Source organism: Rattus rattus, chromosome 4, assembly GCF_011064425.1.
Source record: "Rattus rattus isolate New Zealand chromosome 4, Rrattus_CSIRO_v1, whole genome shotgun sequence".
Taxonomy (NCBI): Eukaryota; Metazoa; Chordata; class Mammalia; order Rodentia; family Muridae; genus Rattus; species Rattus rattus.
Window position 1 is genome coordinate 116508355 of NC_046157.1, and position 16486 is coordinate 116524840.

Below are 16486 nucleotides of genomic sequence, written 5' to 3' on the forward strand. Positions count from 1 at the left end.
AACACACTCCAATTTGTATTCCTGATAAAAATGTCCTGAGAATTAGGACCGAGGCTTTCTCAGCCTAATAGAGGTGTAGCTAACAAAAGACCCACTTATACTTCATACTTATGAAAACGCCCACTGAGACCAGTGCGACAGCGATGCCTGTATCCCCGCTTCTAGTCAGTCCTGTGCTACAGCATTTAGCTGGGTCATAAAGGAAAAATAAAGAAAATTAAAGACAAGGCACTATTTTAGAAAGGAAACTATCTAGAGACAACATAGATTTCTAGATAGAAAAATCCTACAGCACTCAATACATTAAAATATTTAGTGCATCTAATCAGATTTGTAGTTTACAGATCAATATAAAAAATATCAGCTGTGTGTCTGTGCATCAGTGGTGAACATCCAGGAAGTAGCATGTAAAGTAATATCTTCTACAGGAGCATCAGCAATATGAAAAGTTAAATATAAATTTAATGAAATGTCTAAGATCTACAAGAAGGTGGTAGAGACAGCAGACAGACCTGCCAATCTAAGCCCACAGAATGCCTGATGGTGCCCTTGCTGGCTTCTTCTGCACTATCAGAACTGGTTTAAGTCCTTTCTAGGAGTCTGTTTCAAGGTCGAACTGCCTTTTCCAGAGTCTTGAGCACCAGTTTCATGCCTTCTATATACATGGACGAAAGAAAACAGAGATCAGCTCAGCACAGTCCTGCCTCTTAAGACTGGCTGACTTATGACTGCGCAAGAAGCCAGAAGGATCCATGGCACTGAGGCCTCCTTTCTGCATACACACAAAGCAGATGACTTTTCTAGCTCCCATTCTGCCTCAAGGCGGTCGTACATAATGGTAATTATTCTTGGATAGTAGTTTTCTGCTACTGGATATCAGACACAGTTGGCTGTTAACACATTTGAGCATTAACAAGATGATCAAACAGATACAGTGCACCATCATCTGCCAGATTTCCTGCTGGTGGTAGAAATGGCCACCTACTCTTCACCATCCTAAGCTAAAGTTCTTAAGGCATTGTAGAGCCTGAGTTCTAATGGGCTGCAATTTTCCGAGAAAATCGGTGAACAACACTGGAAGTAAAATAATCCAGATAATGCTATGGAGTCTTTTATTCAAAATAATTTCTGTTCAAAACTGGATCCATCTGCCCATCTGAAAGCTCTCATTTTAATTTAGTTTGCTGCTGACATTGTTTTAGTGATATGATAATCTTGAGGAAATCCTCTATCACATGTAGCATTCAGAGATGATAAAGAAGAGAACACGTGTGCCATTTTGATTCTGGGAGATCTGTCATGCTAGATTTAATTTTCATGGTACCAGTGGGCCATAGATAACAATAACACACTCCTGAGTGTGGTCATTGATTTGCTTGGCCATTTAATCCACCCTGTAACTGCGCCCTGCAACAATGTAGCCTGGAGGATTCTGGGCCAGCTCAGGGATACTTACTTGCAGTTCATTATAGATCCCATCAGGTTCGAGTTAATTGACTTATCATCAAGGATAGATCACTCTCATGGCTGGAGCTGATTTGGACAGACAGCTGAGGACCAGGGTACCTGCACGTGACCTGCACATGGCTGGTGCTTTCCATTGGAACAATAGTCTGAAGCTAGCACTATTTCTCGCCTGGCAGCTCAGAGCCTGAAGGATGAGTATTCAAAGGTTCCAGAAAGGACATAAGAATTTTGTTTGATTGACCTCAGAAGTCATTTCCACTTCCTTCCTTCCTTCTATTGGTCGAGTAAATCACTAAAGCCCACCTAGATTCAAGGGAAGGTAAATAGACATCGTGTGCGCATTCAGTGGGGAGCAATTCAATTCAGACTGAAAGAGTATTGTCTTTAATGAACTACAGTGGTTGTATGAAAGGAAAACCACTTACAGAAATTACATTGTCAGTTATATGCAGAGAAAACCAAACCTGAGTTCCTAAATGGCCCTGCCATTGCTGTCTCTGTATGTTTCTACAAACGGCCTCTAAGTTATGTCTATTTTCCTTTTCCCTATAAGCATCTTTCAAACCCACACTTCCATGTTGGACTCTTTCAACCTGTTCTTTTGTTTTGTTTTGTTTTTTTAAAGTAGAGAACAGAGTTTATTCAGGGCATGGGAAAGGGAGTTAAGAGAAAGGCAGAGGGAGAGGGAGAGGGAGAGGGGAGGGGAGGGAGAGGGAGAGGGAGAGGGAGAGGGAGGGGAGAGGGAGGGAGGAGAGAGAGAGAGAGAGAGAGAGAGAGAGAGAGAGAGAGAGAGAGAGAGAGGAAGGAGGGAGGCCAGGCAGGAGTGGCACGTGAGAGAGGTGGGGGGAATGGGAGAGGGTAAGAAGCAGAAGCAAGGGCAAGAGAGCAAAGAGAACCTCAGTTTTAAGGTGAATTTAAGGGCTGGGAGAATGCTCAGTCAGTACAGCATCTGTCTTGCAAGTGCATGGACTGAGTTTAATCCTCAGAACTCACGTGAGAAACACCAGGTGTGGTGGAGCACACTTGCCATCTCCATGCTGGGGAGGCAGAGGCAGGTGGGAGGAGCCTGAGAGATGACACTTGAGGTTGTCCTCTGACCTTGACATCTGGGCAGAAATCATTCCACACACATAAACACACTGAAACATGTATGAACACATACAGTATAGAGACATAAAGAGTGGATAAAGAGGGGTTTAAGGAAGGCTATGCTCTTGTCTGGCATATGACTGGGCCTGACAGTTTCAATAGGCATACTTGGGGCAATGGGGAATTATGGAAAATAGTCTAGTGGGTCACAAGAGTTCTGTGACCAGTGCTGTGAGTTTCTCATGTTTAAGCGGTCACAAAACAGAGAAATGTTGAGAGAGATGGGGAGAGAAAGGGGAAGGAAGAGAGAGGAGAGCTCCCCACTTATCTGGTTCCGTTAGCCCTGTCAGTACAAGGACATGGTTCTCTGTTAAAACAAGCACAGCCAGGCATGCACCTCCTTTAGTTGTTTGCTCAGGGAAGACGGAGGAAGACTTAACTGCGGTGACGCTTACGATTGGCTTGTCACATCTGTTCCCTTTTCCCTCTGCGCATGAAGGAAGTTAAAACAAAACGGTTCATTGCTCTGATGATGTCTGCTATTCATTCTTATCAGCTGTCACCCCAAGTTCACTTGTGGCTTTCTGCCCGGTAAAGGGCTGAAGAGCAAACCAAACCAAACAAAAACAGAAACAAACAAACAAACAAACAAAAAACCCAAGCCCATAGTACAGTTGACTAGGAAGACACTCCCAGAAGCCCCCCGAAAAATGACTTAGAGAAAGGGGGAACGTCGAACCGATCGAAACTGAGATGTCACAGAGAGAACAGACACAGGTTCAAAGGTCCCTGTTTGGAGGTCGGTGGATGGAAAATGTGTGACAGAAGCAGAGGAACTAGGCTGTTCAAGGAAGCCCATCTGGGACAGTGGTTTCCAGTCTGTGCTGCGGTTCTGCGACAGGTTACTGGAAGTTCCACACATGGCCCAAATAGGTGTACACAAGTTAAGAGACCCAGAGGGCCTGCCTGTCAAAACATAATGGCCAACAACTGCCCGTGTGTTTCTCTGCACGCTCCTTGTGAATTCTTTCTTTCTGGTGATCGAGAAAAAAAAATTTTTTTTTCTTTTCCTTATTCAGAGCTGTTTCGTGTTTACCGACTTGAGACCCAGGAACTTTGCCAGTCATAACAGGCTCCTCTTCTCGATTCTCTCCCATCTGCTTCTAACTGGAAGGCTTTGGGGGTAGTGAAGATGAGGGAGATTACCGGTTGCCTGATCTCCAGGGAGGATTGCTGATCCACAAGTCATCCTGTGGTCTTAAAGACTGTAACCGAGCCTAGCGTTCTATCTTCCAGCCTCGTTTTCTGTGGCTTCTTTGAGGGTTTGGCTCCTCCGTCCCTGGCTCCTTAGGAAGGTCTGGAGACTCCTGGATGCTGTACTGAGCACTGGGCTCTCTTTGGCTGAGGCCACGCTGAGCACCAGACTTGGCTGTGATACTGATGGAACCCAGGGCTGTCAACAGCGTGTGACAGCAGGGTTAGCCGTGTGTCTTACCCTAAAACGTGTGAACGCACTCAGAACATTTGTGTGGTGCTGGGAACTGAGCAGAGCACCCTGTAGCTCACACGGATACCAGGTGATCATCTGAGTAAAGCAGCCACACATAGGTTACCCCCTTCCCCCCCTATAAAAAAAGAAGCCAAAGGAAAGAACACAGGGGAAAACACCCAACACATCTGAGGGACGGAGGAAGCGACATCCGGGTCTTGGGTAAGGTTGTAAGGTGAGGAGGAGAGGTCTGTACATTTTAGCACTTGGAATGTGAATCTGAGAACTCCTCCTGCAAGCGGAGCTCATGTGTCTCGAGGCCATTTAGGGTATAGGTAAGGGACAGGTCAGTGTTTAAAAAGAAGAAAGCCGTACGGTGTATGCCTTGTTTCTTGGAAGGCTGAGTAGGTAGATCATAAGAACCCAGGACTTGAAGGCTGCCCTAGGCAACACAGAGAGACTCTGTAAATAAATGTTATGTCTACATTGTTGCACAGATCAATTTTGCTACTTGTAAACTGCTTGACAATCTTTCAGTCAGTATTTGTGTCCTGGCAAGTTTGCCTTCACCAACATAAAGCTTCCAGATTGCTGTTTTGTATATATAGTTATTTTGTTTGTGACAGTCAGGATAAAACTTGGGACCTGGTACATACTAGGCAAGTGCTCTGTCACCAAGTGACAGTCTCAAGTTAGGCCCACCTGCTTTTAGCATTCAACATAACACCACTTCTAACAGGACTACCGCATGATCCTTCTCAAATGCTCCTGGATTCGACCTTAGAAAACATCTAAGTCAGCATGCAGATGCTCGGCGTGGCTGCCGACTTCGATGCTGTCCTATTTACCCCTATCAAATCATGAACCAGTCTGGGAGCCTTTTGATAGATAAAAAGATAAAGGATATATATATTGAATAATATTGAGATTATTCAGCTCTAAGGAATTAAGTACAGTCAAGATGAAATCACAACTTTTTAGGACAGTACATGGAATTGATAATAATTGTGTGAAGCAATATAACATGGCCCAGAATGGAGACTGTTAGAGATGAAGAAATGGGGGGTAATAGGGGTGAATCTGATCAAACTGTATGGATGTGTGAAGGGCCACATCTAACCTGTGCATAATCACCGCACATAATTACTGAGCACAAGTAATAAGCAGTAAGACAAGGAACTTGCATGGGGACTACCACAGTACACATCTGTCCAGACAGCCTTGAGGTAGAAGACTTGGTTTATCCTGCATCATGATGAGAGCTGCACAGCAGAATCGAGCTGGAAGCTTTTAAAAATCCTGACACCAGGCAGCCCTCAGTAATTATGGCATGGCATTTCTGACTGCTAAGGGGGTCACATCTGGCTGTAATTGTGCCTAGTTGTGTTCAAGGCTGTGAAAACCACCTCTGAAATAAAGACTCATGGGACAGGGCTAGGGACAGGGCTAGGGACAGGGTTAGGGGTAGGGTACCAGATCCTTGCCAGGCTTAGGTCTGCTTTTCTGAGGAAAAGGAACAGTCCAAACCTTTGGAAAAGAGGGAGGAACTTCTGCCCTGTTAGGCAGATACTGCTCCTTTAAGCTTTCGTGCATTTCAGAGTTGTCCCCGGGTTACTTAAACCTTGGGTTTCTGTGCTGCATACACGAATATGGCAGAGAATCCAAGGGCTGTCCACCCTGGCAGGCATACAGGAAATGGCCGTGCGCTCTATCTAGAAGGAACAACTAATCCCTGTTTGTTTGCAGTTGTATTGCAGGGTGGCCCATTCTGACCGGGAAAGAAGCCGGGGGAACATGGAATGGTTGGTGCCGTTCCTGGGACCACAATGTCCTACTTGTATACCCGGTCCTAAAACATGGCTATTCTTGATTTTTTTTTTCTTCTTTATATTTTTTTCCTTCTGGGCATTCTGAGAATTCTGGAATTCTCCTTTGCTTAGCAAGTCCTACAATTAATTGGGTTATGCTAAGACAAGAGGACCTGCTTCTCAGCCTGGTGTACAACAGTAACGCAACAAGGTATAAAACCTATGAAGTATCAGCTCTTTGCCAGCATTCTTTAACTTTAACTCCTCCTACCTAGAAAGGCCGCGGGCCTTTATACCAAAAGAGGAAATCAAAGTATTGCAAACTTGGTGACTCGGCTAAGTTCTCAAAGCCAGTTTGAGGCACACAGAACTGGGCTCCAGAAGTTGTGCTGAGCGTAGAACTGTGTTTGCCTCGGGATCTGATGCTCTGTAGGTCACCAGCTCAGATCTTAATTAGGTGGCACAGCCTGGTCTCAATGTAGAGGTGAGTTGTCCCAGATAATTTTGGTTTTGGTGGGAACACAGAGGCTGCTCAGAGGAGCTAAGCCATTTGGGAACCGGAGCCATTCTTCCTGGACTCTGGAACACCTAGCAAGGATGCAGGAACCTTGGAATGCCCAAGGGAATGTAGAGACCCTCCCATGCCCCCAGGGAGATGCAGCGACCCTCCAATGCCCTCACTTCCAGGGGGATACAGAGACCCTGGAATGCCCTGCAGGGATGTAGAGACCCCGGGACGCGGTGCAGGAACTCCACTGCCCAACCTATCCGGCTCCCAGGGCGGGGCATGGGCACCAGGCCAGCTCGCTAGAGCCAGAGGCTCAGGACGCCCGGCCTGGAGTCTCCGCCTGCTGCACGCCCCCGCGGGCCGGCTAGGAGTGGGAGCAGCCTGCCGCCCGGGCGGACGGAGCTGGTGCGGGCGCCGGGAGCCGCCTAGGACCGCGGCGCCGGATAGAGAAGGGCGGGAACCCCGCTGGTGCCCGCCTGTCCCACGAACGGCAGGAATGTGACCCCTCGAGCGCGCGCCGGAGCACCCCTCGCGTGGCTCCCAGGGCTCCGGTTGCTCGGGCCTGGACGGGTTTAGCTCCGGGTTTAGCTGGGAGCTGCTGGATTGCTGTGCATCCCCACTGGGGCACCCGGGCACGCCCAGGTAGGAGAAAACTAGAGTTCCTGAAATGGGGTGGTCAGGCTTCACAGCTGCCTTGACCCTGGCAAATGCTCTTCCTAAGTTACTCTCCGTAGCCAGCAGGTCAGCGTTCTCTGTGGATGAAGGTTAAAGGTGCTAACAGTGTGTGTGTGTGTGTGTGTGTGTGTGTGTGTGTGTGTGTGTGTGTGTGTGTGTGCCCAACCCTCTTCGGTTTTGCTCTAGGAGACGAGTCTCCCTTGTGAAAGTTGCTCCCAGACCTTGAGATCTGGCCAAATTAACTAATTGTTCAGGAGTGTTCCTCTTAGAGGTTTGGGCTCAGAAGAGAGGTCTTAATGAGGCAAGAGGTGGATTCCTTAACCACTGTGGTTGGATGTCTCCTCTCTCCAGACAGCTTGATACTGGGGTATGTAGCTGCACTGTTTACAAACACACACAGCGCTTGGTTGTTTACAGGCCCCCTTATTCTTACTGCCCTCTGTCCTCTCAGTCGTCCTGTGAGTGAGATGCCAAGACCACGTTGCTTTGTATCAGAATCTTAGAGTCTCTCTTGTCTGAGGACTGGCACCTTCTGGGCTTCAAATCCCCATGTCAAAAGCCTCAGGGAGTTGGCGGGAGGGGTGAGAGAGGCTTCCGGGGAAAAGCAGGTACACTCACCTTCATGCCAGGGCTAGCTCTCTGTACTGCTTCGGATGTTCACCAGATGGGCACATCCCATCATTTTGACCTCAAGGAACACCCTAGGAACCGAGGCAATAGAATCTAATCAGTCAGGCTACTCGGGCCATGATAAAGAGGAATTGAAGTCCGTCTGTCATTGGGACTGGTTCCCAAGTCACCCTGGCTCAATGCCAGTCTTCAGGGTGGTGGATATAAGGCCCAGGGCTGTGAGCTCCAGGAGTCAGCCTGGTGTTGGGGACAAGTACTATCCCTTTCCCCTCTTAACTTACCAAGCAGCTGCTGGCATCCTCTTTTTTCTTTGACCCCTTCTAACTTCTTAATATCCTCCACATTATTTTATTTAATAATCGACACTCATGCCCTAAACTAACTCCTGAGCTCAGTGGAAACATCCTGTCCCTTGAGATGGGATCCGATGGGGGAAGGGACCTGGAATATGACTTATTTTCAGTCTTGGGCTGACTGCCGTTCCGGTGCACAGTAAGTACTTGCCAGTAGGCTCGGTCTTGGGTGGCCAGTGTGCAGTTCAGTAAAAGCCATTTGTTCTAAATTCTCACACAGCCTTGGCTCTGCCGAAGCCCTGTGCCGTAATGTGGCTGGAGAGTACTCTTCATGCTGCCGAGGCTTGTGACATCTTCAGCTAAATCCTCCATCCTGGTGAGACTCTGCTTAACGTTAGCTTTGCTCATTATACCAAGCAAATATTTACTGAACGGTTCTATGCGGCGGGCACTTGGGGAAGTACGAAGGAAAGTGCGGGAAAGAAGTGAAAATCCCCGTCTTCTCGTACACAGGCCCTCTTGGCAAGTCCTAGAATACTAGAGGGATGGGCTCTTTGGTTTTTTTCCCCAACACAGAACTTTAAAATTTAAAGTTTAAATTTTACCTCTTTGTGAAACGTGTGTCTGGGTGGCCTGTAGGACACAGGGAGCATCTCCAGTAGAAAGGGTGTGGAAACAGTGGTCATACATGCAGCTCAGTGTTTCTCTAAGGAATAGATATACTCACGGGCCAGCTGTGTGAACCAGGATGGATTGAAAAACCTGCGGATAGGAGGGACCAACAGGGAGTGTCTAATCACCTGCAGTCAGAAATCCTAGAGAGGGAACAGCTCATTGATGAGCAGTGCAAAGCTGGACTGTTGCAGGGGGACAGCCATAGCATAGGGTATGGGGAGGAGTGTAGATCCTCAAGAGTCTTATGCTGTATGGTGGATCTATTGTGAACCTGACACTTCAGAGCAGAGAGGTTATCAGGGCCCTGACTCATTGGCCATGACCTACCCCATGTGTCGTTAAAGCTGATGCGTTCCCCTCTCTCTGTGGTTGTGACTGATGGTTAGCAACGCAGGAGAAGGATCTTGCAGAGTTAGCAGCCTCACTCTCCTCTGCTTGCCTACCTGGGCCTCCAGAAGTGCCAGATTCCTAGCCACACCCGGCGCAAGAGTGGGCAGAGGGGCCCTGCTAAAGAGAGCTGTCACCAAGTGTGGAGAGTCACCGGAGATTTTTCCCTTTGGAGTCTAAGCTCCTATGTCTCTTCCTCCTATGTCCATCCGCACGTTTGAGACAGAATGATTGAGACATTTTTTACCTCACCTGCTTTGAAAAGAATCTATAAGATGTCATAACTTTAAAAAGAATGAGAGATAAAACAGAGAACGGAATGTTAAAAACAACCCAGAAAGCCCCAGTTCTCAGTGTCTTCGGTGTAAATGTGTAATACTTGGGAAGGTAAAATTGATGTAAAGTCAGGTAGAAACCTTTACTTGGTTTTCATTAAAGGGGCAGGAAGAGCAAGGCATTGGCCTCTGAAGTTGCCCATTCCACAGGTGCGGGTTAGGAACCACAGCACAGCATCATGCTGACAGAAAGGGCCTCCAGAGGCTGGCTCTGCATGTCTCAGTTCAAGAAGCCAGGCCTCCTGAGAGTGCGGCCGTGCTTTCTAGAGAATGAAGGGAACGATGGCTCACTGTCCCTTTCAGTCAGGGACTCTTACCCTGTTCATCACCCGACATTTTTGTATAAATATTTTTAAACAACCTGTTTGCAGCTCCAAAATGATACTGTAAAGTTTAGCTGCACTACCATTTTTTTTTTTTTTTTTTTTTTTGGAGCTGGGGACCGAACCCAGGGCCTTGCGCTTGCTAGGCAAGCGCTCTACCACTGAGCTAAATCCCCAACCCCTGCACTACCATTTTTAAGCAGCAATGCGATGTCTGAATGCAAGGAAAACATGAAATCACTTCTATTAAACTCACTTATTCCGACACGTCAGTGCTTAGGGCAAGTCTATGTGGCCTTTTATATAAGTTGACCAGAGACTATAGCATGGTCGCAAACACAAGCCTTCAGGGGAACAGATGAGCTGGAGGCCACATGCAGACCTGATCTTGACTCAAGTCAAGGCCTCACTGTAGTCAGAGCTGAGTGGTCACAGCAGTTACAAACCTCCCTAGGCCTTTCAGCATATATGGGAGGCCGCCACCTCTGCAATTTCTATAGATGTGGAGCGGAGTCAGGGGTTAAGCTCAAAGCAGCAAAACATGTTCTGTTGCTGTGTCTGGGGGGACACCTGGTTCTCATCAAGGACAAGGAGTCAACTCTTCATGAACAGGACTGCCTTGCGATTGTTCCAGATTCTAGAATTTGACTGTCACCCAAAGTGTCCCCTGCCACATCCTTCATGTCTCTAGGGATTTGACCTGACTGGGGAAACTGATGGAGAAGGGACAGACATATACAGACTGGTATTCTCCAATGACGGAGAGGCCTCGGTGCCTTGGAAGCTCAGTGTGTTTATTTGTATAGAGTTGAACAGAGAGGTGGGGTTACCGTATACGGCTGTACAAGGAGGCAGGATTTATTGTATCCAGATATACAAGGTTATCGCATGTAGCCGAGCAAGAAAGCAAGGTGCACTGATCTCAGTATAATCAGTCTCTGAAGGAGAGCAGTCTTCAGGCTCCAGAGGGGGGAAAGCTATGACGGACATGTTCTACAAACACTGTCAACAGCCACACTCGGACCCACAAGGGAAGGCTTTTCTGGAGCCCAGCCTGGGGAAGGGATCTAAGGCACTGGGATTCTTGACACAATGTCAACCACAAGCACTCACTAGCTCCTTACGTTTGTTTCCCTTCTGTATAGTTTCTGGAATGCTCGCCCAGAGGCCCTGCCAACTATGTTGACAACCACTGGCTTTGCTGCATGACTAGGTAGCAGTGATTAAAGCATTTGTGTGGGTGTGGAGCCTGGCGTAGCCCATGCACTAGTAGATAAGCTGTAGGGGTGGATGGTATTGAAGCTAACCACCTCAGATGGCATCATATGTAGAGGTGGCCATAGAGATCAGAATGCTGGGTATCACCTTCATGGGGGCGGTTGGTGAGGAGCACAAAGGACTTTGATGGAGTGGAAAATATCGGGTTATTCCTGGCACCTGTAGTTGTTGCAGCTTGTTGGAACTGAGCACCCAAGGCTTCTGTGTCCCACTCTATATATGTTACCTCAGTTAAACACTATAGAAGAGAAAGCAGTGGAGATTCTGAGGGAGAACACTGCTACAGCCTTTGACTCTCTGTAGATCCTCAGACTAAGAGTCAGAGCTCTTCTCACTCCACTGGCCTGGTCTTGATTGTAGTCTCTTGCGACAGTAGCCCCATCTCTGTCTCAGTTTTCCCTTTTGCCTTTAAGCCCGTGTTCCTTCGTTGGAACGGGCCATCTTGTAGCTTTAAGCCTGATATAGCTGAGGACTGACTTTTCCATAGTAGCACATGAAACCAGTTTGGCAGTGTTTTTACCTTATCTTCATCTCTGTGCATCCTCTGTGGTTTAAAAAAAAAAGATACTTCCTTCCCCTCTTTGTGTGGGTAAATAGGCAAAATCAATGTACTACGACTGGAAACTCAAGGCCTCGATGTTCACTGGGGTTTCCAAGATGTGGGTCTCTTCAGTTCCTTCTTGTGTCTGAGGCTTTCTTGCTTGTAGTTCTCTAGAGCCTTGTCTCTAGTGGTTCCCACGGTTAGAATGTCTGTGTGTGCCACTGTGTGTTGCTAATCTCTGCAGAATAAACATGCATCGTCCCTACCCTCTCCTTCCTGAGCCTAGTAAGTTCCTAGGCCCTTGAATTTTTTAGAAGTTAGTGTTAGATGCTCTATCTTATCCCAAAGGTTAGAGCTTGTGGCCTTGACGCTTCCGGTTCTCATGACTGGGAATCACGAGTTGATAAGGGACATTTACTGAGAAAGCATCACTTAGACATTCAACACAAAGACTGAAGGAGAAATCAAAAGCAAACACCCACCCTGGCCCTACAATGTAGCTTACCTTGCAGTCCGTTTCTCTGACACCTCTTACTTTTCCCTTGAGGAGATCTTGGAGGTATCTTTCCTTTCCATTCAGCGACACCCTCACCTTTGTTTCAATATAAAAACAACTCCCTTCCTAGATCTCCTTGGATATGTGCCTATTTTGGTTTCAGAAGCAAGGGTTCCTGTACAGAGTTATAAAGCAGTTTCTATAGTGATGTGGGTTTGTAGCCTTATGTATTCCTTTCAGCCTTCCCTGTCGCACTGACATTTTTTAAAAAGATTTATTTATTTATTATACATAAGTACACTGTAGCTGTCTTCAGACACACCAGAAGAGGGCACTGGATGTCATTACAGATGTTTGTGAGCCACCATGTGGTTGCTGGGATTTGAACTCAGGACCTCTGAATGAGCAGCCAATGCTCTTAACCTCTGAGCCATCTCTCCAGCCCCACACTGACAGCTTTGGTCTTAAGGCTGTCGACGGTTGAGTAGCTGGTTGACTGTGTGTAACAGAGGGACACCCAGGGAGCATCGCCATGGGTGGATTTAGTTCAATACCAAATCCCATTCTTTACATTCCCACCGATTTCTAGTAGTCAAGTAGGCTGTGGCACTTTGTAAGCTGGGAGTTCATGCTCAAACTCTTAATCTTTCTCAATTATGACCAAATTAATGGGAACTGAATTTTCTAAATATTTCTCCACACATTAAATTTACACATGCATGTGTGTTTCTGGGGCGAGAGGCTACAAATGTGTTACAAATGCTGGAGCACTACGAGGCATTGCTTTGAATGGTAGGCATGTAGGGGTGAGGCCAGAGATGTGGAATGTGTGTGCTGTGGTTTGAGTGTGGTCAGAAGAGATCACAGGTGGGAAACATAATCTCCGGTGCAGTTATGTGAGACAAACCTCAGAGAAAATTAGGTCTCGAAGGCCCTGTTCTCATGCATGGATTAGTGTCAGTATTGGGAAGTGAGTTCATTCTCGCAGGAATGGGGGTTTTACAGGAGTGAGTGCAGCCCTCGCCTGCTTGCTCATTCTTGTCCTTTCTTGCCCTTCCACATTCTGCTTTCCACATTCTTCCATGGATGACACAGCACAAAAAAACAAAAAAAAACCAAAAATGCTGGCACCATGATCTCAAACTCCAGAACTACAAGCCAAATTACTTTCTGTTCATTATTAGTTGCTTGGGGTCAAGCATTTTGTCATAGCGGTTATGTAGGTAGGTAAGTAGATACATAGATAGATGATAGATTATAGATAGATGATAGGTGATGGATGATAGATAAATGATAGATTAGAGATAGATGATTGATAGATGATGGATGATAGATTATAGATAGATGATAGATAAATGATAGATTACAGATAGATGACAGATGAAAGAAATAGATGGTAGATTATAGATAGATAATGATAGATGATAGGCACTTGATAGGTGATAGATAGATGGTAGGTAGACGATAGATGATCGATAGATAGATAGATAGATAGATAGATAGATAGATAGATAGATAGATAGACAGATTGATAGATAAACAAGGTTAAGATTTCCTTTATAAATTTCAGATTTGGAGGTTGGCTCCATCAACTCCCTGGGAGGAGGAAGAACTTATTCTTGATTTATACTCACCCCTCCTCCCCCAGCCTCCTGGGGTTTCTATTGAGGTTTGGCTTCCTTAGAACTTCCTCTAGAATTCCCTCAAGTCCATGATCTGTACAGCTCTGCAGTTCACCAGCATGTCCGTGTCAGAAAAGAGCCTATGAGTGCAAAAGGATAGGCCCACTAGAGATTGGACCACCACCACCTGTCTCTTGATCATGCTTCAGGGTGTCAGGTACCCTGGAATTCTTTCCCCAACTCCCCACTCCAATTCCATGACTGCTACAGTCTGTCTTGTTTGGTCTTGGGGGACTTTACCCCCAATATGTCTGCCATGGAATCTTGATAGGCCTTTATAGAAGGGAATGTAGCTACATGTATGGACTAGAGTCTCAACTTGTGATATACTCAGACCCCCTCCTAATGTGGAAAGGGCTGGCTGGAGAGAGGATTTGGGGGGAACTATGGGCTAATGTTGTGCCTACTCTGGGCAGATCCTACTATAGGGCCAGCACAGCCTGTCTTTCCACACTGAGATCCCAGGCCTGGGACAAGCTTCCCCCAGGACCACTTAGGAGTTTCCTCTGAGGTGGACCCACACAATTAGTGTCCGAAGGATATCTTACAGCACCCTGCCTAGCTTCTGTTCTGGAAGGCAGGATCCACAGTGTTTGGGGAATTCCTCAGGAAGAGGAAGAGAATTCTTCAAGTTCATGGGAAACTTCTCATTCATAAGAAACTCTCTAATAGGTTCAGTATGGCCACATACAAGAAAAATATTCTCTTCAGTCCTGAACTTGCCTTGAGGAATGTGCTGGGGTCCATAGCTGTCACTTTTCTTGTTCTTTCATTAGACAAAGTAGATCTTGCAGAATGACAGAAAGCCATTGCCTCTTTCCCTGCTGACCCTGGGATGAGGGCCAGCTCACTCCCACTTGCTGCTAGCTTGTCCTTCCTTCGCGGCTCTTGTCCTGGCCACCACCCTTCTGAGAAGGGGCTTTTTCTGGGAGTCAGTAGTGGTCATATTGATTCTTGTACTGATTTTCTATTTCTTTTATAATTTACTTCCCGTCTGATGCTCCTCAGTCTGAGTGCAGTGCTATACTAGGCTGCATCTGTTGCTGTAACAGAACCCTGGAATCTGGATAATAGGTAAACAGTTGTTTATTTAGTTCAGGTGGCTGCATCGACGGAGGGGCTTGCGAGGCCTCCTAAGCAGCAGAGGGAAAGATAGGTGGGTGTTTGTGGAAGAAACTGAGTAAGAGGTAGCCTGGCCTTGTAACAGCCTGCTCATGTGGACTTCAAAGATGGTGGGTGGGGGATTCCTTCCATCCCCCCACCTCTCTTCTACTAGAGTTCCTGGCCTAAGTACGCTGTGGAGTATGGCTCTCTGCTCACAGGGGTAATGGGGGGGGAGGCTGACCCTGTCCTGCTTTCTCCCATCTTAGGTAGGGAAGGTCAATCGCTGGGGAGCTGTCTGAACTGTCTGAGGCACCTGTATGTTATACCATGAGATGCTGTGTAGCTTGTCCCTGGCTATGGGGAAGGGGTGTGTGTGAGTGCCCAAGGCCAGTGTCTGATGGGTCACCTCGGAGCTGTCACAAGCCTCACCACTGCTAGGGAAGAGATGTATGCTGGGGCAGAATGGCACAGGTACTTAGGAGCAGCAGCCAAGACACTAGCTGTGAAGCGGGGATTTACTTCACACTGATGCTTCTCAGTCTGAGTCTAGCACTGTGTTAGGCTGCATCTGTTGCTGTAACGGGACACTGGAGTCTGGATACTCTGTATCCATCCCCAGAGTCGAGACAAAGGTGGGGGTGAGCCAGGTGCTGTGAGCTGGAGACTGAAGTGTCTTTTGTCTGAATAAGTAAGGAGCGCGTGGGCAAGTGCTTCCCAGGAATAGTGAGGGTGTAGTTGTGTGTTAGGGGTTCAGTTGTGGGTAAGAAGCAGAAGGGGGAAGCCATTTAAAGGGGGTTTCAGGTGGAAAGCGGAGTGGGTTGGAGTGAACGGGGAGTCTTCTTTGCAGAAGGTCCCCCAATGCACTCAATTCTCCATCTCTCCTGCTTCCCATTTTGTGAGCCTCCCTGTGGTATTTTCTCTGCGATTCCCATCAGCCATAGTCATTTTTTTGAGGCTCCTGGGGATTGAGGGGACAGAAGCTCCCAACTGTTCCCTTTGATTTTGTGCTGTAACGTGACAGGTGATGATGATGATGATGATGGTGATAGTGGTGATGATGATGATGATGGTGATGGTGATGGTGATGATGATGGTGATGGTGATGGTGATGGTGATGGTGATGATGGTGATGGTGATGGTGATGGTGATGGTGATGATGGTGGTGGTGATGGTGATGATGATGATGATGATGATGATGATGATGAGCCACTGTGCCTTCCCCGGCAGTGAGTGTGATGCTGAGTTCTACCTCCCAAGTCCAGCGTGACTCATAGTTTGGATTTAGTGTATTTAGTCTACCGCAAACACTTAGCATTGATTTGTTCAGTCTGTTTTAGAGGCCGACATTAAAAGGTCCCACCAGCTCTTAATAGGCATACGGAAATGACTCAGGCATGGGGGGAGAAAAACAGACTCCAAAATGCTAGAGGAAACTGCAGAAAAATTAACCTGTAGTGAGATTCCTACAGCACACACCAGCAAGGCAACCACACATGGCTCTTTGGAAATTATTTTAAATTCTGAGTATGGGAACCAGGCATATAGATGTTTAGTTTAAGGGAAAAAAACACTTTTTTTCCCCAAAGAAACTAATATGCCTCCTCCTAAAAGGGACTTTTCCAAGTTTCCAATCCTTACTTAGCCTTGTATTTCAACAGTACTGAGAAACAGTTACCCCCAGAGGGTTTTTTTTTTCCTATCAATTT

At 46.9% G+C, this 16486-nt stretch overlaps 1 protein-coding gene across 5 annotated transcripts in view; it reads left to right on the forward strand.

The window, feature by feature from the left end:
• The first annotated feature begins 6429 nt into the window (after positions 1–6429).
• Il1r1 (interleukin 1 receptor type 1) overlaps positions 6430–16486 on the forward strand; it is a 41183-nt gene continuing 31126 nt past the window's right edge. Inside the window, exons 1-2 of one of the 5 annotated variants that reach the window (XM_032901015.1) lie at positions 6450–7003; positions 8240–8335. In XM_032901015.1, the coding sequence (XP_032756906.1) occupies positions 8291–8335 (45 nt within the window). In that variant the 5' untranslated portion in view covers positions 6450–7003; positions 8240–8290. Of the gene's footprint in view, positions 7004–8239; positions 8336–14720; positions 14751–16486 lie in introns of those variants that run through there. The other 4 variants (XM_032901014.1, XM_032901012.1, XM_032901011.1 and 1 more) reach the window with 4 other exon arrangements.